General features: G+C 41.6%; 1 protein-coding gene and 2 pseudogenes across 1 annotated transcript; all 3 read right to left on the reverse strand.

The window, feature by feature from the left end:
* Positions 1 to 14,766: 14,766 nt before the first annotated feature.
* Positions 14,767 to 15,498, reverse strand: LOC150068220 (olfactory receptor 7D4-like). The gene has a single exon (XM_090352551.1). The coding sequence runs from the start codon at positions 15,472 to 15,474 to the stop codon at positions 14,767 to 14,769; it is 708 nt and encodes a 235-aa protein (XP_090208677.1). The 5' UTR covers positions 15,475 to 15,498.
* Positions 15,499 to 18,465: 2,967 nt separating this feature from the next.
* On the reverse strand, positions 18,466 to 19,460 carry LOC150068221 (olfactory receptor 7D4-like; annotated as a pseudogene).
* Positions 19,461 to 25,690: 6,230 nt separating this feature from the next.
* Positions 25,691 to 26,513, reverse strand: LOC150068222 (olfactory receptor 7D4-like; annotated as a pseudogene).
* Positions 26,514 to 27,160: the final 647 nt, after the last annotated feature.

Genomic DNA, 27,160 nt, shown 5'->3' on the forward strand with positions numbered 1-27,160 from the left:
GCATGCATGCTTCTCCCTTCTCATGCACATTGGCAATTGCAGGTGGCATTAAAAATTACAGACAATAGCTGGGAGTTTGGCCTAGTGGTAGAGTGCTTGCCTAGCATGGACAAAGATCTAGGATTGATTCCTCGGTACCACATCCATAGAAAAAAGTCAGAAGTGGTGCTGAGGCTCAGGTGGTAGAGCTCTAGCATTGAGAAAGTACAATGACAGGGTTCAGGCCCTGAGTTCAAGCTGAGGACTGGCAAAAAAAATTAGATGTAAATTTTGATTTCTATTGGACTAAAGTAGACATATTTACCTGAACACTTAATGCATATTTATTTACTTTTTGTTTGTAAATGCACATTTATATCTTAAGAGTGATGCACATTTAAATTCCTGGGAGAAATTGATCAGGTGTGGAGCTTGAACTCACATCCTGGGGACTGTTCCTGAGCTTTTGTGTGCAAGGCTAGCACTCTACCACTTTGAGTCACAGCATGCTTCCAGTTTTCTGGTGGTTAATTGGAGATAAGCCTCATGGACTTCTATTCCCGGGCTCATGATTTTTTTTCTTATATTTTCTTTAACAATATAAGATGGGGCCAGGAGTATGGCCAAGTGGTAGAGTGCTTGCCTAGCATGCACAAAGCCCTGGGTTTGATTCCTTGGTTCACATACACAGAAAAAAACTGGAAGTGGTGCTGTGGCTCAAGTAGTACAGTGCTAGCCTCGAGAAAGCTCAAGGAGAATACTCATGCCCTGAATTCAAGGCCCAGGACTGACAAAAAACAAAACAGAACAAAACAATTCAACAACCCCAAACCCCCAATATAAGATGGTCTTACCATTCTACTCAGCTTTATTATCTTTATATTTATTTTAGCTTTTAAAGCACTATGTTATATATGGAATATATAGTGCATGTCATAATTAGATCATATACTTTATTATATTTATATTATAAAACATAAATTATATAACAGAATCATTTGTATGTGATAAATGCAATTTTTAATATTTTATATTAAAATAATTTCATTACTTTAATACAGATATGCTATAGAACATTATACATTATATCTATAGACTAAATTCCTATGTAATACATACCATAGATCATATAATATACACTATGTGTTATACTGCATATATTATATACATTATACATTGTATTCTATAAATCATGCATGATGTATTATATGTTATTTACCAGGTATGAATATAAGTGTGAGCCACTGGGGCTTAGCATGTTGTCTTTTCAAGGAAGAGTCAGGACAAGATGGCAGATTAGAAGCACCAACACTTTTGTCTCTATGAATGAGAAGAATCAGTAAACACAGGAAAGAAAATGGAGCTCCTTTTCACCAAGATGGCACTGAACATGAAGAAAGGAGCTCCTGCCCCTTCTAAAGCTGAAGCCAAGGAAAAGGCAAGAAGGCAAGAAGGCAGTGCTGAAAGGTGTCCAAGCCACAAAAAAAGATACACACTTCACCCACTTTCAGGTTGCTGGGGAGACAGCGCAAATATCCCTGGAAGAGTGCTCTGAGGAAAATAATTGTATGCAACTATCAGGTGACCTTGACCACTGAGTCATCTGTGAAGACGATAGAAAACAATAACACATTTGTGTTCACTGTGGATGTCAAGGCCAACAAGCATCAAATCAAGCAGGCTAGGAGAAGCTCTGTGACATCGATGTGGCTAAGGTCAATACCCTGATCAGATCTGACAGAAGAAGGCATATGTGCGACTGGTTCCTGATTATGATGCTTTAGATGTTGCCAACAAAATTGAAAGCATCTAAACTGCATCCAGCTGGCTAATTATAAATATACAACTTTTTCCCACTTAAAAAATAAAGAAAGAAAGAAAAGAAAATGGAGCTGTGGATCAAGTGGTAAACACTAGCCTTGAGCAGAAAAGCTCAGGGACAGAGCCCAGGCTCTGAGTTTAAGCCCAGGGCCAGCTCAAAAAGAAAAATAAATAAACAAACAAACCAAAAAGGAAAACAGGAAAGACTATTCTGTGGAGAAAGAAAGAGAGAAAAACCAGTGGAAATCACAAAAGAGGAAGACAGCAGAAAAGCATATATATAGAGAATTAAAAAAATATACAGATACCCTGCTTTCATCAAAAGAAATGTAATCAATTATATTAGATATAGATATAGGATATAGATTAATCAATAACAAATGTATACAATCCTCTCTTATTATGTAGCATTGCATAATATGCATTGTATATTATTATTATTAGTAGTAGTATTTTTAGCCTTAAGAGGATGTCCAAAGGTCTTGACTTCAACAAGTCAGTGTATGAGAACAAAGCATCTCTTCCCATGCCACCCCTTCCAGTTTTTTCTTCCGTCTCTGCCAACTCTATGGAATCCCCTCAGGTTAACTCGTTCCATTTTCACATTTATACCTTGGCAATTATTACTGCTTCCATTTATCCTGCCTCGTTCCATTTATTTGCCTAACCTTGACCTTCCCCACCCTGACAAAACATGTTTCAGCTTTTTGCTATTCCTTTTGTCAGGAGGCTACTCAGGAAATCTGTGGATCATGTTTTGAAGGCAGCTGGGGCAAAAAAGTTTGTAGTTTCTTGTAGCCAATGAACTACTAAAAGCAGGAAGTGGAGGTGTGGCTCAATTGGTAGCCTTGAGTGAAAAAGCTCAGGGATAGCACCCAGACCCCAAGTTTAAGCTCCAGGACTGGCATAAGAAAAATGAAGCTTGTTTTAGTTTTATACCTGCATTCAGGTTTCTAAATGAGTGCTACTTGGGGCTAACTACCAACAATTTCAGTGTGTATTAACTAAAGTTTTGCTTCTTTGTACTTCACTGTTTTCCACATAATATGTAGGGAAACGTCATGTTAAATAGGAAAATGGTATTGTTCCCATCTAAACAAAAAGTGGAGTGAACTCTGTCCTTATGATAGGTTATATAGGTGATAGAATGAATGAACAGAATTTTACTCATATATATCTTTTTTTCCTTTTTTGCTGGACCTAAGGCTTGCTTTCAGGACCTGGATGCGCTCCTTGTGTTATTTTACTCAAGCCTAGAGACCTACCACTTGAGACACAGCTCTATTTTCAGAGCTTTGGTGGTTAATTGGAGAGAAGAGTCTCATAGATTTTCTTGTTTGGGCTAGGTTTGAATTTCAGTCCTTAGATCTCAGCCTCTGGAGAAGCTAGGATTACAGCATGAGCTCCTCGCACTCAGTTTAGATTGGTTCTAAAGTTTGAGAATTTGAGCCACTAAGTTCCTCTGTGAGCTTCAGATATCTCAAGGCCAAACTGACTGCAGTATATTTATAACTCCAATGTCATTCAATGATTACATAAAATTGTATCATGAACAATTCCCGTGATAGTTCACTCTCAATGGTCCATCCTATTGCTGTAGACAACTAGCTTCTTTTTTTTTAATTTGTGCCAGTACTCAGGGGTTGGGCTCTGTCCATGTAGGCCTTCTACCACTTGAGCCGCAGCTCCACTTCCAGCTTCTCAGTGGTTATTTGGAGATAAGAATATCATGGAATTTCCTGTCCAGGCTGGGTTTGAACTGCAGTCCTGCAATCTCACCCCTCTGAATAACTAGAATTATAGATGTGAGCCACCAGTGCCTGGCAATAACTACCTTTTCCATGTGCATTCATTCCAGGTGCTGGTTGTTTACACCTGTAAACCTAGCTACTCAGGAGGCTGAGATTTGAGTATCTTGATTTAAGGTCAGCTTGGGCAGAAAAATCCATGAGACTTTTATCTCGAATTAATGAGCAAAAAACCAGAAGTGGAGTTGTGGCTGAAGTGACAAAGTCCTTGCTTTGATCAAGAAAGACAAGTGAGGAGAAGGAAGACGGTGCCGAGACAATAGAGACACTGCCTAGCTCTCTTGCACATAAAGAGAGAACCAGGGAGTCCCACGAGACAACTACCTTAAGAAATCCACAACAACAAACTCAAAAAGCAACGGAGAAGTACTCAAACCGGAAAAGAAATCTAGATAAAGCTTACATCCAACTTTCTCAAAGAATTCGGAACTCGAGGACCCGTCCCCCACCTTTCGCCGCCGGATCCAACCCGCAAAAGCCACAGAAAGCCACGGAAAGCGGCAGCTGGCGTGGCTCTAAACCGCGAAAAGCGGCTGCGGGTGCCGGCTCCACGCCGGAAAAGCCACGGCAGGCGCCAGCTCCAAGCCACAAAAAGCGGCAGCAGTGGAGGGCGCCAGGCCAGGAACCCAACTGCTGCAGAAAACAGCACAGAACCGGGCCAGCGAACAGTGGAAGCAGCTGAATGCAGACACAGAAACAGAACAGCAAGCAGTGGAACCCAGACGCAGAACAGAGGCGGTGGCGAAGACCCGAGGGGAGTGAAAGACTCCCCACCACCGTGGAACACCCGCAGACAGACGCAGAGGCAACAAGAAACAAGAAAAATGTCAAATCAAGAAACAACATCCCACACCCAATGTAAACAGACAATGAAACAGTCACTGGCAAACCTAGAGGAGACTCTTCCAAGTTCTATACAAATGCAATTGAAAAACATCATTAATGAAAAAATGTGAAAATATAAAGAAAGAGATAAGGGAGGAAGCCATAGCTGAACAAGAGGAAACCATAAACAGGGTGATAACTGAAAAAGAAGAAGCAATAAAGGAGGCCATAATAAAGGTTTTTCAAAGAAACATGGATGAATTCATAGAATCCATAAATAAAAAGGTGACCGAACTCCAGCAAATGTTCAAAGAAAATAAAGCTACTGAGCTAACCACTCAAATGGAAATCAAGGAGCTAAAGAAATACATACATGATCTAAAAGAAGAGATGCAAGGCATCAAAAATGAGCAATTAGAAGCAAGGGAGATGAAAAATAAAGTAGATAGCTTTAATAGCAGGTTAGACAATGCAGAGGAGAGAATTTCCGGGGCTGAAGATAATTTAGTTATTATAGAGAAAGAACATAAAATGAGTCAATCCAAATCTAGGAAAAATGAGAGAGCGCTTCAGGAGGTCCAAGATACAATTAGGAAGTCTAATTTAAGGCTAATTGGTATAGAGGAGGGCATGGAGAAAGAGGTCAATGGTATTGGAAATATACTTCAGGGAATCATCTCAGAGAATTTCCCACATATCCAGAAGGGCAGGCCCATCTAGATACAAGAAGCTTTTAGAACCTCAAACAGACCTGACCAGAAAAGAACATCCCACCGCCACATCGTAATCCGAACTGGATCAATGGAAACCAAAAAAAGGATCCTAAAGGCAGCCAGGGAAAAGGGTTCAGTAACATATAAAGGAAAACCAATGAGAATAACCCCAGATTTCTTAGCAGAGACCATGCAAGCAAGAAGTCACTGGAAGCATATATGTCATGCCCTTAAGTCAAATAACTACCAACCAAGAATCCTGTACCCAGCTAAGCTCTCATTCATAACTGAGGGAACAATAAAAATATTCCATTCCAGGGAAGAGCTGCAAAAATATGTAGCAGCAAAACCAACACTACAGAGAATTATGAAAGATGTTCTATACATAGAAAACCAAAATTAATGCAACATAGGGAAAGAAATAGCACCTAAACAGCATACCATCTAAGGACCACAAGAATTGTCAAGACACAGGCCCTAATAAAAGCTTTTAAAATGGTAGGAACTAATAAATATCTCTCAATTCTAACTCTCAATATCAATGGACTTAACTCTCCAATTAAACGGCATAGGCTGTCTAGTTGGATCAAAAAGCAAGAGTCATCGTTGTGCTACCTTCAAGAGACACATCTTACCCAAAAAACAATCATCTTTTGAAAGTGAGATGTTGGAATAAACTCTATCAAGCTAACGGCCCCCATAAACACGCTGGACTTGCCATCCTCATATTAGATAAAATAGACTTCAAACTAAAATTAGGAAGAAAAGACAAAGAAGGTTACTACATACTACTAAAGGGATCTTTCCTCCAGGAAGACATAACGATCCTAAATATTTACACACCCAATCACGGAGCCCCAAATTTCATCAAGCAAAATTTACTTAAACTGAAACCATACATAGATTGAAATACAGTGATTGTTGTTGACTTTAACACACCACTCTCACCTATGGACAGATCAACAAGGCAAAAACTCAACAGAGAAACCTTAGAACTGAATAACTATATAGACCAACTAGATCTAACAGACATCTGCAGAATATTCCACCCAGCAACAACACAATATACGATTTTCTCAGCAGCACATGGAACATTTTCCAAAATAGATCACATCTTAGGCCATTACACAGACCTGGACAGGTTCAGAAACACTGAAATTATTCCATGCACACTCTCAGACCACAAAGGCATCAAACTGGAACTGAACACACACCTCCACCAACGAAAACACTGTAACTCATGGAGAATGAACAACACATTGTTGAATCACCAATGGGTCATCGAAGAGATCAGAACAGAAATCCAACAGTTTATGAAATTTAACAGTAAGGAGCACACAAAATACCAACTCCTTTGGGATACAGCAAAGGCAGTACTCAGAGGAAAATTTATAGCGCTGAGTGCCTACAACAACAAGTTGGAAAAATTGCAAACCAACAAGTTAATGTCCCACCTTAAGCTCCTGGAAAAAGAGCAACAAACCAACCCTAATCCCAGTAGAAGAAAGCAAATAATTAAAATCAAAGCAGAATTAAATGATTTGAAATCCAAAAAAACTATAGAAAGAATAAAAAAAACAAGGAGTTGGTTCTTTGAAAGAATTAACAAAATCGACAAGCCCTTAGCAAATCTTACCAAAAAAAGAAGAGAGCATATTGAGATAAACAAAATCACCGATGAAAATGGTAATATCACGACAGAAATTACCAAGATCCAGAATATCATGAGGGAATACTTCTCAAACCTTTATGCCAACAAATTAGAGTCTAGACGAAATGGATGAATTCCTAGCCAATATTAACATACCCACACTGAACCAAGAAGAACTAAGCCAACTCAACAGGCCTATTTCAAGCTCTGAACTAGAAATGGCAATTAGAGAACTTCCACCTAAGAAAAGCCGAGGGCCAGATGGATTCACAGCTGAATTCTATAAGGTCTTCAAAGCAGACCCCTCACCAATTCTCCTCAAGCTCTTCAACGAAATTGAAAATGAAGGTTCCTTACCAAACTCATTCTATGAAGTCAGTACAACCCTCATCCCCAAACCAGACAGAGATTCATCAAAGAAAGAGAACTATAGACCTATATCTTTGATGAACATCGATGCAAAACCTCTCAACAAAATACTGGCCAACCTTCAACAACAACGCATCAAAAAAATTATACACTATGATCAAACTGGATTCATCACAGGGAGGCAAAGCTGGTTCAACATACGCAAATCAATTAATAAAATTCAACACATCAACAGGAGCAAAGACAAAAATCACATGATTGCCTCAATAGACGTAGAAAAGGCATTTGACAAGATCCAACACCCCTTCAAGTTAAAAGCTCTGGAGAAACTAGGAATCCATGGAACATTCCTTAATGTAATAAAGGCTGTGTATGAGAAACCTACTGCTAGTATTACACTTAATGTTGAAAATCTAAAGCCATTCCCTCTAAAATCAGGACGAGACAAGGATGCCCACTCTCTCCACTCTTCTTTAACATAGTACTAGAATTCCTAGCCAGTGCAATAAGGCAAGAAGCAAGCATAAAGGGGATTCAAGTAGGGAAAGAGGAAATAAAACTATCCCTCTTTGCAGATGACATGATTCTGTATTTAAAGAATCCTATAGACTCTACTCCCAAGCTCCTTGAGCTGATCCAAAGCTTTGGAAGAGTAGCAGGCTATAAAATCAACCCTCAAAAATCAACTCCCTTCCTTTATGCCAACGGTGAGAGGAAGGAGGCAATAATCACGAAAGAAACTCCTTTCACAGTAGCCTCAAAGAAAATAAAGTACCTAGGAATTAGCTTAACTAAAATGGAAAGAACATTTTTGACGGAAACTTTAAAACCCTAAAAAAGGAAATTAAAGCAGAACTAAGGAAATTGAAAAACCCTCCCATGCTCCTGGATTGGAAGAATCAACATTGTGAAAATGACAATCTTGCCAAGAGCTATCTACAAATTCAATGCAATACGCATCAACATACCAATGTCATTCTTTAAAGAAATAGAAGAGGCAATCCAAAATTTCATACGGAATAATAAAAGACCCTGTTTAGCAAAAACATTTCTTAGCAGAAAGAACAGTGCTGGAGGAATTTCAATTCAAAACTTTAGACTCTATTACAGAGCTATAATTCTCAAAACAGCTTGGTTCTGGCACATTAACAGGCCTGAAGACCAATGGAATAGAACTGAGGACTCAGATATTAAACCACAGACCTATGGCCACCGAATCTTTGACAAGGGAGCCAAAAAAATAGAATGGAAGAAAGACAGCCTCTTCAACAAGTTGTGCTGGCAGAACTGGTTAAGCACCTGCAGAAAACTAAAGCTGGATCCTTCTTTGTCACCTTGCACTAGAATTAACTCCAAATGGATCAAAGACCTGGAGGTAAAAGCTGACACACTGAAAATACTACAGGAAGGAATAGGAGATACACTAGTCCTCCTTGGCACAGGTCAAAACTTTCTTAATAAGGACCAAGAATCACAACAAATCAGAGAAAGGCTGGATAAGTGGGACTGCATTAAACTGCATAGCTTTTGCATGGCAAAGGACATAGCTACTAAAATAATCAGGAAGCCTACAGAGTGGGAGAAGAACTTCACCAACTAAACAACGGACAAAGGCCTCATATCTAAAATATATCAACAACTCAAAAAATTGAATCATTCCATAACTAACCTCCAAAGTAACAACCATCCCATTGAAAAATGGGCCAGACTTAAAGAGAGTCTTCTCTGAAGAAGAAACAAATATAGCCTATAGACACATGAAGAAATGCTCAACATCTCTGGTCATAAAAGAAATGCAAATCAAAACAACTCTAAGATTCCACCTCACTCCAGCTAGAATGGCCAGGATCAGGAAAACGAATGACAACAGATGCTGGAGGGGATGTGTCCAGGAGGGATCACTACTACACCGTTGGTGGGAGTGCAAACTCGTTCAACCACTATGGAAAGCAGTGTGGCAGTGCCTCAAAAGGCTAAACATAGAACTCCCCTATGAGTCAGCAATTCCACTACTTATCATTTACCCAACCACCCAGAAACAAGGACATACTAAACCCACTAGCACAACAATGTTCATTGCAGCACTATTCACCATAGCAAACATATGGAACCAACCTAGATGTCCCTCAGTTGATGAGTGGATCAACAAGTTGTGGTATGTGTACACACTAGAATTAACTCCAAATGGATCAAAGACCTGGAGGTAAAAGCTGACACACTGAAATCTTTACAGTAAGGAATAGGAGATACACTAGTCCTCCTTGGCACAGGTCGAAACTTTCTTAATAAGGACCAAGAATCACAACAAATCAGAGAAAGGCTGGATAAGTGGGACTGCATTAAACTGCAGAGCTTTTGTATGGCAAAGGACATAGCTAGTAAATTAATTATGAAGCCTACAGAGTGGGAGAAGATCTTCACCAACCAAACAGCAGACAAAGGCCTCATATCTAAAATATATCAACAACTCAAAAAAGTGGATCACTCCAAAACTTACCTCCTAAGTAACAACCATCCCATTAAAAAATGGGCCAAAGACTTAAAGAGAGTCTTCTCTGAAGAAGAAACAAAAATGGCCTATAGACACATGAAGAAATGCTCAACATCTCTGGTCATAAAAGAAATGCAAATCAAAACAACTCTAAGATTCCACCTCACTCCAGTTAGAATGGCCAGGATCAGGAAAACGAATAACAACAGATGCTGGAGGGGATGTGGCCAGGAGGGATCACTACTACACTGCTGGTGGGAGTGCAAACTTGTTCAACCACTATGGAAAGCAGTGTGGCAGAGCCTCAAAAGGCTAAACATGGAACTTCCCTATGACCCAGCAATTCCACTACTTGGCATTTACCCAACCATCCAGAAACAAGGACATACTAAATCCACTAGCACAACAATGTTCATTGCAGCATTTTTCACCATAGCAAAGATATGGAACCAACCTAGATGTCCCTCAGTTGATGAGTGGATCAACAAGTTGTGGTATTTGTACACAATGGAATTCTATGCTGCTGTCAGAAAGAATGACATCGCCCCATTTGTTAGGAAATGGAAAGACTTCAAAAAAATCATATTAAGTGAAGTAAGCCAGACTCAAAGGAACTTAGGCTCAATGGTTTCCCTCATTCTTCATAATCAGTAGAAACCTTGGGCTCTACTAGCAGAGATTTGCAATAGAGCAAAATCTTGATACATAAGTCCATATAATGTGTAGCTAATTGAAAGGACCTCCAGGATATTGAAACAAAGCCATATAATGAATGATTGTTGTCCTTAATGTACTATGTTGTCTCTCATCTCCTTTGATGTCCCTTGGTTATCTCATATTGGTACAGTATCTCACTTTGTTATCTCATATATTGAATTTATTTGTATTTGTATATTTGAAATTTGATTCGGAAGGGGGGAAAACCAAGACGGGTGGAGGGTGTGGGGGGGAGGGAAATGGGTACCAAGACATGTAAAAGGGTATCAATGTATGTGAATGAATGCACCTTCTATCTGGCACATATCATGTAACCCTTTTACTAATTACAATAAAAAATACAAAAAAAAACAAAAAACAAACACACAAAAAAAGTTGACCGATAACGGTGATTCTTGGAAAAGAGCAAGCGACTTTCCAGAAAGGAACTTCATGAGAAAGGTGCTGTAGGCTGGAGAAAGAATGGAAATCAGAGTTTCCAAAGCATGAGCTCCATGAGGATGATAAGTTACATGGTGTTCTGGTACCTCACCTGTAGACGTGAGCCCAGTTCTGCTCCTTTTTCTCTTGTTTCTCCTCACTGACATAAATATACCTTTCGCCAGTATTTATCAGGCTACTATGGCTCTGTCTTCTTTTTTTTTTTTACCACTGGAGATTTCTTATCCCCCAGCTCCTTCTTAGAACTTTGTCAGCTAAGGTTTTCACGGAGACTGGATTCAGAGAAAGGTGTCAGAAGCTTGTACAGTTTCTTGCAATCGATGAATCTACTAAGATCTCATCAAATGAATTGTATTTCATGAAATAATTGTCTTCATGGAATAAAATATCTTTCTAATCTCCAAACCATTTTGTTCCCATGAGTTAAAGTGAAGATGACATCATGGATAAACAGATTTAGGTTAATTTCTTGCAATATTGTTGGCTGTTACAGGGAGAGAGGAATTAATTTATTCCAAGGGGAACACAGTTCTTTTTGTTTTTTTCCCTTTTGTTTTGATTAAAGAAAATAAGAAGGAATCCCTAAAGGATCTATTAATTTCAATAGGGACTAAATCTCTGGAGACAGATCTCTTCACTGTCTTGAAGAATATTTGGACATGTAATAGATCACTTGATCTCTATAGGGAATAACAATTTCTTGGTTTTTATTCATTATTTTAAAAGTATCTCATGTTTTAAAGTTATAGAAATCCCATGTTTAATATGGACACTGCGAATCTGAGCACACTACCAAATGTTTCCATCTATAAAATTATATTTGTTACCTCATATATGTTATCATTAGTATCCATTGAGAATATCACAAGAATAGCTCAGTGCCCCATTCAGTGGATTTAATTAATGTATGGTGATTTAATTATTATTATTTAATGAATGTATCTTCCCTGGCTAATTGGACATTTGTATTTTCTGATCTTCATTTCTCCCATATCAGCCCCAAGTTCCTTACCTTCTGTTATTGTCCCTCTCACCCAATTGATGGATTTCTATGAAGTCAACTTGGAAAACACCTCCGGGCATGGTGTCTCACTCCCGTAATCCTACCTACTCTGGAGGCTGATCTGAGGACCTTGGTGCAAAGCCTGTCTGGGCACTAAAGTCCTGAAGACTCTTATCTCCAATTTACCACCAGAAAACTGGAAGTGGGGCTGTGGCTCAAGTAGTAGGGTGGTAGTCTTGAGATGAAGAGCTCAGGGACAGCACCCAGGCCCAGAGTTCACGTCCAATGACTGACATCAAAGGAAAAGGAAAAAGAATAAAGCAAACGATATTAGTTGAGTGCTGCTGCCTTAGGCCTATAGTCCTTGTTAATTAAGGTGCTGAGATGTGAGGATTTAGAGTCAGAATCCAGCTGTGGTAGAAAAGTTTGTGAGAGTCTTATCATCTTTAACCATTAAAAGCCAGAATGGAGCTGTGGCTCTAGTAGTAGAGCAGTTTCCTTGAGCAAAAAAAGTCAGGGACAATGCCCAGGCTCTGAGTTCAAGCTCCAAGAGCAACACACACACACACACACACACACACACACACACACACACACATACACACACACACACACACACACCGGAAAAGAAATGAACCCCCTCAAATAAAACCAGGAACATATGATCACCTTATGATCCTATTGAAGGCGACTATTGTGTATGCGTGTGTGTGTGTGTGTGTGTGTGTGTGTGTGTGTGTGTGTGTTGGTTCCTGGCCTGGAATTCAAGGCCTGGGAATTCCCTCTAACCTTTTGTGCTCAAGGTTGGTGCCACTTTTACCATGACTCTACTTCTCACTTGTTCCTATTTAACTGCAAATAAGGTCTTGGAGGACTTCCTGCCCAGGACGACTGTGAGCTTCCATCCTCAGATCTCAGCCTGTGGATTAGTTGGTGGAGGGGGGTTCAGGCTTGAGCCAGTGGCATCAGAACTGATTTTTGATGTTCCTTTAGTGGAGGTCACATCCTGTACACACAGTGACATTCTGAGATTTGTTTTTCAAGTTTGGATGCAGCTTTTTCTTTCTCTTGATGGATTGCTCTGCTGGGACACAGTGCTGAGTGACAGGGGTGAATGAAAGCTCCTGTCTAATCTAGATCTTAGAACCTTCCAGGTTTCTCATTGTTTGTTGTTCCCTTACAAGTGAGAACTCACCTCTCTCTCTCTCTCTCTCTCTCTCTCTCTCTCTCTCTCTCTCTCTCTCTCTCTCTCTCTCTCTTTCTCTTTCTGTTGTGGGCCTTGAACTGTAGGCCTGGGCGCTATCTCTGAGCTCTCAAGGCTAACACTCTCCTTGTTTGAGCCACAGCACCTCTTTCAGTTTTCTGGTGGTTAATTGGAGGTAAGAGTCTGATGGACTTTCATGTCCAGGCTGGGTTTGATCTGTGATTCTCAGATGTCTGCCCCCCAAGTAGCCAGGATTCAGGTGTGAGCACAGATTGCCCCGTTTACTTCCAGCAGTTTTATGGGTAGAGATAAGAGTGTCACAGACTTTCCTGACCAACCTGGTTTTGAAGAGACATCCTCACATCTCAGCCTGTAAGACCTGGAGTTCAATTTAAACAGGAAATAATAGAGAATGTAATGATAGATATTGCCGAGACTAGTACTTTTTGGAAAGTTCTGTAATATTTTATTAAATAGGAGGAAAAATTGACAAAAGGGATTTCAGGTAAATCGAAACTTTATTCAGAGCACAGGAAATGCTGATGAGAATGAGAGAAGTGCTTTGTGGATATTCACTTTCAAAGAGCCCCAGTCCCAGGAGAGAGAAGGAAAGCCTCTCAGATATTCCACACCAAACATTAAGTGTCCACAATTAAATTGATTTTACAGTGAAGTAAAGGATTGTTAACACAGCCTTTAAGAGAGGTAAAATTAGCTATGAAGAAATCCATGAAGAAAAATTGAACCTCTTTAGCTACACACAATAAAACACTGTGATTTTGTATTATGTCAACCATGAAGGAAATCTACAACTAGTTCTGGTGAGGGTGAGAAGAAACAGGCATCCTCAGACACTGTTGGTGTGCATGTCACCTATATAGTTACCATGGAAACAAGTTCATACCTGAGTGGGAAAGAGAAATTAGTAAAAAACAAAGAAAAAAAATAAAACCCTTGACTTAAAATCTCATATGTATGGCCATAATTGCTGTTCAGAAAGTGTAGGAATTCTACTTGGATTCTTGTATGTGTTTATTCCGGTTCTGCAAAGTCAAAAACAAAATTCATCTCGCCAGGTGGCAGAGACTGATATCTGTAATCCAAGCTGTGAGGGTGTGAGGCTGAGATCTGAGGATTGTGGTTTAAAGGCAGCACAGAAAAAAGTCTATGAGAGTCCCATCTCTGAATAGCTCCCCCAAAAGAGGATTGTGTAGATGTGTCTCAAATGGTAGAGTGATAACCCTGACCAAAAATGCTGATGGAGAGCACCCAGGGGCTGAATTCAAGTACCAGGACTATCACAGAAGGAGTAAGAGAAGGAGGAGGGGAGGAGGAGGAGAAGGAAGAGGAGGAGGAGGAGGAGGATAAGAAGTTGTTCAGAATGTTGAGAGGAAGAGTTGCCATTGAAGAGGATAACTTAGGGGGATACTGTGTAAGCTTGGATTATGATAAGTGCTTTCTATGTTCAATTAGAAATGCCTTAATACACCTGAATGGGTATACTAAGGACAATTCAAACTGAAAAGAAAAAAAGATTTTAAAAAGATGGCATGTAGAATTCTATGTAAGACATGGCCACACATTGACAAACAAAGCCATAGGGCTTTGCAGAGTAGACATGACCTAATATCTCTTTGTAGATGGAAAATATATACTGAGTCTTATAATGTAGGAAAAAATTTGACCATGCTGAAATTCAGCCAATTTGTTTTCCCTCTGCCAATGGACTACTTTGTTCTGTGGTTCACAATCCATCAAGACAGGAGACCATTCTCCCTGGCAGTCTCCCCAGAGCCCCCATCACGTCCTGGTTCCTCAGGCTGTAGATGAAGGGGTTCAGCATGGGAGTGACCACTGTGTACATCACCGAGGCCTCCTTGCTTCTGTGGGAAGAGGAGGACACCAGAGAGCTGAGGTACACCCCAACTCCTGTCCCATAGAACAAGGAGAGAACGCAGAGGTGAGAGCCACAGGTGGAGAAGGCTTTGTGCTTGCTAGCCGTGTTGGACATCTTCATTAAAGATGAGAGGATCTGACGGTAAGAGAAGAATATTCCTAAGGCAGGAACCACACAGAACAGAACAGTAGACACAAACATAGAAATGTCATTGATGAGGGTGTCAGAGCTGGCCACCTGGAGAACCTGAGCTAGTTCGCAGAAGAAATGGGGTATGGTGGTTCCCGGGGAGAAGGTTAATTTCCTCATCAGTAGAACATGATATAGTGAGATGCAGAAAATTAGAAGCCAAGACATGAGGACAAGGAGGCCACCGAAGTGAGGGTTCATGATAACTGGGTAGTTCAGTGGGTGACAGATGGCCACAAAGCAGTCATAAGCCATCACGGTCAATAGGAAATTATCCATTCCAGCAAAAACCAGAAAGAAATACACTTGAGTGAGGCACTCTGGGTAGGAGATGTCTTTCCTCTGGGTCTGGATATTCTCCAGCATCTTGTGGATGGTAGTAGTAGTAAAGCAGATCCACAAAAGACAGGTTGGAGAGGAAGAAGTACATGGGGATGTGGAGGTGAGGGTCAGAGGTGACGGCCAGGAGGATGAGCAGATTTCGGTGCATGGTGATCAGGTACATGGAGAGGAAGAGCCCAAAGAGGATGGGCTGGAATTGAGGGTCATCTGAGAGGCCCAGAAGGAGGAATGTTGTTTCCCCTGTGTGGTTTTGTGCTGTCATAGTTCTGGCTGTTCTCTTTGGGGCAAGTAAGCAAAAGTTCAGTCAATGCCCACTGTCAGTTCATTTCCAGAAGCCTTTTGTGATTCCTAATGGCTTTCCTGGGGTTGACCTGCACAGCCAAGATTGGCTCCACTCACTTTCATATTGTAATATGTTGGTCAATATCTTCTGTTTTGTATTCACTAATTGTGAGTTTTTGTGTTTTGCTAGTCCTGAGGCTTGAATTCAGAGATTGGGTGCTGCCCTTGACTGTCCTTGAGCTTTTGTCTTCCCTCAGTGCTAGTCCTCTACCACTACTGCTACTTGAGCCATAGCTCTACTTCCACCTTTACAGATGGTTAATTGAGGATAAGAGTCTCATGGACTCACCTGCTTCAACTGGTGTTTAGCCATGAGCCTCATATCTCAGCCTGGGATTAGAGGTATGAGCCACCAATTCCCTAAAAGTGTTTTCGTCTTGTCTTTTTGAAAGTCAGCATATAGTAGGTTTCTTTGACCTATTATTTGCTTATAATGTACCCTGATTAGCCTTACCCTGTTGCCCTCTCCTTTCTCCTCTATTCTTAGAGGAATTCTAGCAGGTTTCATGGTTCCATTGGCATGTATGCATGTAAAGTATCTTAGCATTCTGCATCCCTTTCTCACACCACCCCCGGCCATCTTCCCTCTGCTCCCACTGTGCCTTCTTCCACAGGACTTGTACATCCTGTCATTCATTTTTTTTGCCAGTCCTGGGGCTTGAACTCAGGGCCTGGGCTCTGTCCTTGGGCTTTCTCAAGGGTAGCACTCTACCACTTGAACCACAGCACCACTTCCAGTTTTCTAGTGGTTCATAGAGAGAAGAGTCTCACTGAGTTTTGTGCTTGGACTGTCTTTGAACCTCGATCCTCAGATCTCAGCCTCCTGAGTAGCTACAATGACAGGGGTAAGCCACTGATGCCTGGCTTCTATTAAAGTCATGGAAGCAAAAGTGGATTTCTTAAGCAGGGTGTGGTGGCTAATGCCTGTAATCCTATGTATATGTATATATGTATACGTATATATAATTTATCGCTTATGTCTAATTAACCAGAAAAAGATGGAAGTTCTAGAACACCATATTTTTGTGAAAGGCCAGGAACAGTGCTCAGGCCCTGAGTTCCAGCTCCAGGACTGGCAAAAAGAAAAGAAAATATTGTATATTTATGTATCAAATTATATGTTTATATGTAAATTACTATATTACATAAATAAATAGAATTTCATCAGAAAGGAGGCACCATGCTACCGTGTTTCTAGATGTTCATATACAACTGAAAAAAATTTCCAAGCTAGACTGTAATTATATTCTTGAAAATCAAACCATGTGTTCATGCAAAAGGTAGGCTGGAAATGTGGCTTCGTGGTAGAGTGCTTGCCTAGCATGCATTAAGCCCTGAGTTTGATTCCATATAAACACAAAAAGTTGAAAGAGGTAGCTTGCTATGCTTGAACAAAAGAAGCTCAAGGAGAGTGCTCAGGCCCGGAGTTCAAGCCCAAGACTGGGGGGAGAAAAGGAAAGAAAAAGAAAAAAAAAAGGTAGGAGAGCCAGGGTTTGCCCTCTGGGTGCAGTGTGAGGTGTCTGGTTATTGTGCATTCTAAATTGTCTCCTCCATCGAGAAATTGGCTTAGTAAAAATAACTACTTCAGGGGTCGGGAGTTTTGCCTAGTGTTAGAGTGCTTGCCTAGCATGCATGAAGACCCAGATGCGATTCCTCAGTACCACACATATAGAAAGGCCAAGAGTCTTACTGTGGCTCAAGAAGTAGAGCACTAACCTTGAGGAAAAAGCCCAAGGACAGTGCCAAAGCCCTGAGTTCCAGCCCCAGGAATAATGAGTCCAAGGAATGCTTTCCAGATGAAAAAATGTTACAGATGTAAAACAAGCACCTGTCTTGATTGGTTAAGATTTTCCTTCTGACAATTGTGTAGATCCAAGATATTAACTGTTTTAAGTGACGGGACTGAATTATTCAACAAGATGATTTTCTCGGAAACCGTCTCAGTATTGTTGGTGAAAAAAAATTTTCTGGATGTCAAATTAGAAGTCTCAGAAAAAACTGAACAAAGCTTACCCTTAAATCAGTCTACAGGGAAGAAAAGTTTCAAATGAATGATGGAGGAAGTAACTGAGAGTAACAAACACACACATATCCAAGTGGAGTCAGATGTACTTTGGGAACTAAAACAATCAATGAAAGAAGACATTTACAGCAGTGAAAGAGCCTAGACAGTCAGATGCCAGTGGTTCACATCTGCAGTCCTAGCTCCCCAAGAAGCTGAGATCTGAGGATCTCAGTTCAAAGTTATCATGGCCGAACAATTCTGAGGGCTTCTTTTTTTTTCACCAGTCCTGGGATTGAGCTCAGGGCCTGAGCACTGTCCTTGGACTTTCTCAAGGCTAGAGCTCTACCACTTGAGCCTCAACACCACTTCGAGCTTTTTTTCTATGTATGTGGTACCAAAGAATCGAACCCGGGTCTTCATGCATGCTAGGCAAGCACTTTAACCACTAGGCCAAACTCCCGGCCCCATTCTCAGGGCTTCTTATGTCCAGCTGTCCAGCAAGATCCACAAGTGCAGATATTTCTCAAGTGGCAGAGTGCCAGCCTTCAGTGAAATAGCTATATGAGAGAGAAAAGTGCCCTGAATTCAAGCTTCAGTTTCCACACAGACACACACAGACAGACACAGATACAGACACATAAACATATTTAGGGCCAGGATAGGAGAACTCACAGCATTTTCCTTATGGTTTGTGGTGCCCACTTAATTTGGGGTCAGGAATCCATTTGGGACGAGGCAGAGCTCTGCGCATGAGTCTCCCCAGGGCCCCCATCACATCCTGGTTCCTCAGGCTGTAGATGAAGGGGTTCAGCATAGGGGTGACCACTGTGTACATCACCGAGGCCACGGCCCCAGATCTGGGAGAAAGAGATACAGCCGAACTGAGGTACACCCCAAAGCCTGTGCCATAGAACAAGGCAACCATGCAGAGGTGAGAGCCACAGGTGGAGAAGGCTTTGTGCTTGCTAGCAGTGTTGGGCAGCTTCATTAAAGAGGAGAGGATCTGACGGTAAGAGAACAGGATCCCAGTGGCAGGAAATGCACAAACCAGGGTAGTCACCACATAGAGACAGATGGTGTTCACCAGGGCATCGGAGCTGGCCACCTCGAGAAGCTGAACCAGTTCACAGAAGAAATGGGGGATCTTGGTACCCACGGAGAAGGTCAGGCGAACCAGGAGCAGGATATGGAGCATGGCAACACAGAACATGACCAGCCAAGACGCCAGCACCAGCAGGCCACAGAGGTGAGGGTTCATGATCACCGGGTAGTTCAGTGGGTGGCAGATGGCCACAAAACGATCATAAGCCATCACGGTCAATAGGAAATTGTCCATTCCACCAAAAATCATGAAGAAATACACCTGAGTGAGGCACTCCTCGTAGGAAATGTCTTTCCTCTGGGTCTGGATGTTCACCAGCATCTTGGGGATAGTTGTGGAGGTGAAGCAGATGTCCACAAAAGAAAGGTTGGAGAGGAAGAAGTACATGGGGGTGTGGAGGTGGGCGTCAGAGGTGACGGCCAGGATGATGAGCAGATTCCCGAGCACAGTGATCAAGTACATGGACAGGAAGAGCCCAAAGAGCAGGGGCTGGAGTTGAGGGTCATCTGAGAGGCCCAGGAGGAGGAATGGTGATTCCCCTGTGAGGTTTTTTGCTGTCATAGTCCTGACTGTTCTCCTTGGAACAAGTATGCAAAAGTTCAGTGAATGCTCACATGGTTGTATTTGAAGTTATTTGTAAGTAGTTGTAGTCAGGGCTTTCAATTCAACATAGGACTTGTGAGTATATTGTCATCCCATCATGGTCTGTGACTCCCAGCCCCTTCCATCCCTCAGTTTACCCGGTTCTAGCTTCACGTTGGTACATTGAGGATTAGGATTGCATTTGCCCACCCATTCTCTCTCCATTCATCTGCCCATCTTTTCCCCTCACCTCCACAGTGAGAAAGCACATTTAACTCTCGGGTATAATTGTGTTACTTCTTGTGGAGCTGGGTGAATGTGGACCACGTGAGAAGAGACATGAAAGGCCAACACCGGGGAGTTGTCCTACTGTTGTCTGCAGGACATGGAGTGAGCATCTATCTTAGGAATGGGAGCATTTGTGGGGAAGATCTCAGTACATGGAGTTCCTGGTTGCCATTCAGCAACATCGCATGGAGCCCAGGCAGTGTTCCTGGACTGAAATGTTCTCAACACGACACATGTGTTACCTGTGTGGATGGAATACTGCAAGGCTGGTCAACATGGCTGTGGAAGCCTCCTGATAGAGAATTCCTTCTAAAATATGAGCCAGTAAAGAAGAGAGTGCCAGAGGAGAAAGCAACATCATATCCCAAACACACAATACATTGAGGAAACCATCTTTGGCTTATGCCTGTCATGCTAGCTGCTCAGGAGGCTTAGATCTGAGGTTCATGGTTCAGTGCCAGCCTAGGCATGAAAGTCTGTGAAACTCCCAACTCCAATTTGAAACACCAAAAAATGGAAGTGTTGGACCTGTGGCTTTAGTGGTAGCCTTAGCTAACATGTCTCAGGGATACTGAGTTTAATTCCCAGGACTGGTACACACACACACACACACACGCACGCACTATACAACACATGTGTGAGATTTCATGCTCTGGAGCAGGAACATATTATGCAGAAATCAGCAGAAATAATTTATCATGCAATAATAAATGGATGAATTTGATTCATATGCTCAATGCTCCATCTTCCTGTCTGTCTGTCTGTCTGTCCATCTATCTATCATGAGTGTAAATGTTTATGGGTATATTCCTGAGAGAGAGCAAAGAATGGTGGGATTGAGTAATAAAGACTATGTGTGAAGATGAAGATAATATCCACTAAACCCTGTTGAAATCAGGGGCATAGATTACAGGCCAAAGAAAGAGCTATAGACAAGTTTATTTTGATCAAAAGACAGTATATGACTGTATGGAAATACCACAGCAAAACATCCTTTTCTAGTTGGTGTACATAGAAAACTATTCTTTGCACACAGAAGCCAGTGTGTATGTGCAAAACTTGGTGAGGGAAGTTTGGTGCCAGTGGCTTACAACTGGCATTCTAGCAACTAGGAGGCTGCAATTGAAGTATCATGGTGTGAAGCCAGCTCAGGCAGGGAAGTCCATGAGATTCTCATTCCTAATTAATCAACAAAAAGCTGAAGTTCACTTGGTATTGCTTAGAAACTCAGGGACAGTGCCAAGACCCACAGTTCAAGCCCACGACTGCCACATGTACATGCAGGCACACACACACACACACACACACACACACACACACACACACGCACACACACACACACCATACACACACAAACGAAGGGGAATTCTTCCTTATTAATAATTCCGTTGTTGGCTAGAGTGTGTTATGGACACTAATGGGAAAGAAAACTTACATTTTCAGTCAAATAAGCCAGCAAAATATTGGAGAGTATAAGAAAAGAAATTCCAAGCAAAGCTGACACTGGAGGTTCATCTCTGTAATCATCATTGCTCAGGAGTCTGAGATCTGACAATGGCAGTTCAAAGCCAGCTTGGGCAGGAAAGTCTATAAGACCCTTATTCCAAAGAATGACAGAAAAGCCGTAAGTGGAGCTGCAGGTCAAGTGCCAGGGTTAGAGTTCAAGCCCAGGCCTGCACACACACACACACACACACACACACACACACACACACACACACACACACACAGAAACACACGAATCCCTGGCCTGGAACCCAAAAGACAATACCCGGTGTACAATGGAGCTTTAGCAGGTGATTAACAAGTATATAATGAGATGTAGCAAAGCTGAAAGATGACGCTGATTATTGGGAAATAGTGAAGAAAAGCAAGAAACCTTCCAGAAAGGAACTTCATGCAGAAGGTGCTCTAGTTTGGAAAAAGTGAGAGAAAGAAGGGAATTCAGAGTTCACAAAGCCTAAACTCCAAGTGCCTTAGAGTTCTTGGACCTCATCTGCACATGTGAGCTCTCTTCTGGCCCTTCCCATCCTCACTATACCAGAAGATTGCTTGCTACTCACCCCATCTTCTTTTTGTCTTGTTCTTCATAAATTTACATTTCTCCTGTCTTTACCAGGCTATCATGGCTCTCTGTTTGATTATCACTGAAGATTTCTTATCTCCCCAACTCCTTCTTAGGAGCTTGTTGGCTGGGGTTTTGACGGAGAATGGAGTCAGAGAAGGGAGTCAGAAGCTTGTGCAGTTTCTTGCAACTCAATCGATGAATGTACTAAGATGTCCTCATGAAATGAATTGCCTTTCATGAAATAATTGTCTTTATGAAATGAAATGTCTTTCCAGGCTCCAAACCATTTTGTTCCCATGAGTTTAAGTGAAGATGACTTCATGGATAAACAGATTTAGGTTAATTTCTTGCATTATTGTAGGCAGTTACAGGGTGAGAGGAATTAATTTATTCCAAGGGGAACACAGATTCTTTTGTTTTTTTCCTTTTGTTTTGGTAAAAAAGATAATGAATTCTCAAAGGAACTATTAATGTCTATAGGAACTAAAACTCTGGAGCCATGTCTATTTGGCATCTGCCTTGAAGCATCTTTGGTCATGTAATATAGATGAATTTTTCTCTCCAGGGAAAAACAATTTCTTGATTTTTATCCATAATTTAATTGTTTCTTATACTTTGAAGTTATACATAAAAAATCCCATCTTTTGTTTGGTCAGCAGCACACTGAGACACCCAGCATCCTATAAAATTATATTTGTTACCTCATGTATGTTACCTGTAATATCCATTCAGAATATCACAAGAATAGCTCAGTGCCCTGTTCAATGAATTTAATCAATGTATGAACATTTATTTATTATTTAATGAATGTATCCTCCCTGGTTAACTGGACATTTGTATTTTCTGATCTGCATTTGTCTCTTATCAGCCCCAACTTCCTTACCTTCTGTTAGTGACCCCCTCGGCCCAATGGTTGGATTTCTATGAAGTCAGCTTAGAAAAAACGTGCCAGGCATGGTGGCTCACTCCTGTCATCCTAGCTACTGAGGAGGCTGAGATCCGAGGATTTTGGTTCAAAACCAGCTCACGCACTAAAGTCTGTGATACTCTTATCTCCAATTAACCACCAGAAAACCAGATGTTTGGCTGTGGCTCAAGAAGTAGGGCGGTAGTGTTGAGCTAAAGAGCTCAGAAATAGCATCCAGGCTCAGAGTTCAAGTCTAAGAATGGACAAAAAAAACCTAAAGAACAAGAAAAAGGAAAAAGAAAACAATCTCAGCTAGGTGCTGCTGGCTCAGGCCTGTAATTTGAAATACTTAGGAGGCTGAGATGTGAGGAATTAAGAGTTAGAAGCCAGGGGGGCAGAAAAGACTGTTGAGTCTTCTCTTCAATGAACCACTAAAAAGGAAGAATGGAGCTGTGGCTCAAGCCGAAGAGCAGAATCCTTGACATGGACAATGCCCAGGTTCTGAGTTCAAGTTCCATGAGCAACACACACACACACACACAGACACAGACACACACACACAGAGGAAAAGAAATGACACTCCGTAAATAAAACCAGGAACATGTGATCTCCTCCTGATTATATTGAAAGATGGATTGTGTGTGTGTGTGTGTTGGTTCAGGACCCGGATTTCAGGGCCTGGGCATTCTCCCTAACCTTTTGTACTGAAGGTTGGTGCTCTATCACTTCTGCCACCATTCCACTTGAGTCTTATTCTTATTTAAATGGAAATAAGGTCTTGGAGGTTTTCCTGGCCAGGACGACTTTGAGTTTCCACCCTCAGATCTCAGCCTGTGGAGTAGCTGGCGGTTCAGGTTTGAGCCACTGGCACTAGAACTGAATTTTGGTGTTCCTTCAGTGGAGGTCACATCTTGTACACAGAGTGAGATTCTGAGATATGTTTTTCCAATTTGGATGCACCTTTTTCTTTCTCTTGATGGATTGCTCTGGCTGGGACACAGTGGTGAGTGGCAGGGTGAATGCAGGCCCAGCTTACTTCCACAGTTTTATGGGTAGAGATTAGAGAGTCACAGACTTTCCTGCCCAACCTGGTTCTGAATAGCCATCCTCACATCTCGGCCTGTAACACCTGAAGCTCAAATGAGAGAGGAAATCCTAGAGGACATAATTGAAGAAGTAGCATATTAAATAGGACATAATTGAAGAAGTAGCATATTTAATAGGATGATAAATTGAGAAAAGAGATTGCAGCAAATCAAAACTTTATTCAGAACACTGGAACCGCTTATTATAATGAAAGAATTTTGGGGGATGTTGACTTACAACGTCACCCAGGCACAGAAGATGAAGAAAGACCTCTCAACACCAAATATTAAAGGTCCACAATTAAGTTGTCATTACAATGATGAAAAAGATTGATAAGATAATGTTTATTTATTTATTCACTCATTTATTTTTTGTTTGGCCATGGGGCTTGATCTCTGGGCCTGGTTCCTATTCTTGAGCCCTTCAGCTCAAGCCTACTGCCCTACCCCTTGAGTCACAGTACCACTTCTGGTTCTGTAGGGGTTAACTGGAGATAAGACTCTCACAGACTTTAGTGTCCGGGCTGGGTTTGAACTATGATCCTCAAATCTCAGCCTTCTGAATAACTACGATTACAGGTGTAAGCCATTGCTCCCTGCCAAGCAATCTTTAAGAGAGGTAAAAATGGCCATAAAGAAATCCATGAAGAAACAGTCAACCTCTTAACTACATAGAGTACACAAATCAATAAAACACTGTGATTCTGTATTATGTCAATGCTGAAGGAAATCTACAACACCAATTCTGGTGAGGCTGAGAAGAAACAGGCATGCACAGACACTGTTGTCTGAGGATGTCACTTAGTATAGCTATCATGGAAACAAGTTCATACCTGAGTGGAAAGAGAAATTAGTAAAAAAAAAAAAAAAAAGAAATGCCCTCAAACTTAAACAAAAATCTCACATGTAAGGCTATAACTGCTCTTCTGAAAGTGTTGGGATTTTATTTGGATTCTTGTATGTGTTTATTCTGTTTCTGCTAAGTAAAAAATGAACTTATTTGTCTTGCTAAGTGGTGGAGACTGACATCTGTTAACCCAGGCTGAGATCTGAGGACTGGGGTTTAAAGCCAGCACAGGCTAAAGTCTGAGAGTCTCATCTCTGATGAGCTCCCTCTTCTGGGGATTGTGTAGATGTGTCTCATATAACAGAGGAATGACTCTGATGAAAAATGCACAAGGACAGCACCAGGCACTGAATTTAAGTCCCAGGGATGTAGGAGAAGATGAAGAGGAAGTGGAAGAAGCAGAAGTAGAAGCAGAATAAGAAGGAGAAGCAGCAGGAGAAGCACAAGCACAAACAGAAGCAGAAGAAGAGGAAGAGGAGGAGGAGGAGGAGGAGGAAGAAGAAGAACTTGTTTTGTGTTTTAGGAGGAATAATTTATAAGGAGGAAGATAACTTAAGGGTACACTGTGTAAGCTTGGATTGTGATAAGTGCTTTCTATGTTCAATTAGAAACGCCTAGAATAATTTGTACAACATCTACCCAAATGGGAATATTAAGAAAATTCACACTGAAAATAAAAGTTGTTCTTTTCAGATTAGCAAATAAATTTCTTTGAAATATAGATGTCCATACATTGACAGAGAAAGCCAATGGGGCTTTGCAGGGAACACATGAATTACTATGTCTTTTCTAGATGGAAAAATCTATCTATTTATCTATTTGTCTATCTATTTGTCTATCTATTTGTCTATTTGTCTATCTATTTGTCTATCTATCTATCTATCTATCTATCTATCTATCTATCTATCTATCTATCTATCTATCCTGAGTCCTATAATGAAGGAAAAGTATCATTGTTGCTGATATTCTGCCAATTTGTCCTTCTACTTCCAATGGGCTATACTGTCGTGTGCTTCACAATCCACCAACACAAGAGACGAATCTGCCGGGCAGTCTCCCCAGAGCCCCCATCACATCCTGGTTCCTCAGGCTGTACATGAAGGGGTTCAGCATGGGAGTGACCACTGTGTACATCACCGCGGCCACCTTGCTTCTGTGGGCAGAGGAGGACACCGCAGAGCTGAGGTACACCCCAAGTCTTGTCCCGTAGAACAAGGAGACCACGCAGAGATGAGAGCCACAGGTGGAGAAGGCTTTGTGCTTGGGCAGCTTCATTAAAGAGGATAGGATCTGATGGTAAGAGAAGAAGATTCCTAAGGCAGGAAACACACAGAACAGCACAAAATCCAGGTACATCCAGATGTCATTGAGGAGGGTGTCAGAGCTGGCCACCTGGAGAACCTGAGATAGTTCACAGAAGAAATGGGGGATGGTGGTTCCTGGGGAAAAGGTTAATTTCCTCATCAGTACAACATGGATTAGTGAGATGCAAAAAAATGAGAAGCCAAGACACGAGCACCAGGAGGCCACAGAAGTGAGGGTTCATGATAAGTGGGTAGTTCAGTGGGTGACAGATGGCCACAAAGCGATCATAAGCCATCACGATCAATAGAAAATTATCCATTCCAACAAAAACCAGAAAGAAATACACCTGAGTGAGGCACTCTGGGTAGGAGATGTCTTTCCTCTGGGTCTGGATGTCCACCAGCATCTTGGGGACTGTGGTGGAGGAGAAGCAGATGTCTACAAAGGACAGGCTGGAGAGGAAGAAGTACATGGGGGTGTGGAGGTGGGGGTCAGAGGTGATGGCCAGGATGAGGAGCAGATTTCCGAGCATGGTGATCAGGTACGTGGACAGGAAGATCCCAAAGAGCAGGGGCTGGAGTTGAGGGTCACCCGAGAAGCCCAGGAGGAGGAATGGTGATTCCCCTGTGTGGTTTTGTGCTGTCATAGCCCTGGCTGTTCTCTTTGGGGCAAGTAAACAAAAGTTAAATCAATGCCCACTGCCAGCTCAAGTGGTCATGCCCTTCCACTGTTAGATGCCTTTTTTGTTTCCTAATGTCTCCCCCGGGGTAGACCTGCACAGCCAAGATTGGCTCCACTCACTTTCATATTGTAATATGTGGGTAAATATCCCTTGTGTTTTCTGTTCACTGACTGTGAGCTTGATTGATTGATTGATTGATTGATTGATTTTTTGCCTGTCTGGGCTCGGACTTGGGCCTGAGCACTGTCTTTGGACTTTCTCAAGGCTAGAAGTCTTCCACTTGAGCCTCAGCACCACTTCCAGGTTTTTTTCTATGTATGTGGTACCGAGGAATCGAACCTGGATTTTGGTGCATGCTAGACAAGCACTCTACCACTAAGCCAAACTCCCGGACCCTGACTGTGAGTGTTTTTGTTTTGCTAGTCCTGAGGCTTGAACTCAAGGCCTGGGCACTGCATTTGGGCATTGTCAAAGTTAGAGCACTAGTAAGTGATCCA

The sequence above is a fragment of the Megascapheus bottae genome, chromosome 1 (assembly GCF_031878675.1).
Source record: "Megascapheus bottae isolate mThoBot1 chromosome 1, mThoBot2.hap1, whole genome shotgun sequence".
Lineage (NCBI taxonomy): Eukaryota > Metazoa > Chordata > Mammalia > Rodentia > Geomyidae > Megascapheus > Megascapheus bottae.

Bases quoted from the DNA above. Each gene is read 5' to 3' on its own strand.
- LOC150068220 (XM_090352551.1), bottom strand. From the start codon at position 15,474: ATGCTGGAGAATATCCAGACCCAGAGGAAAGACATCTCCTACCCAGAG.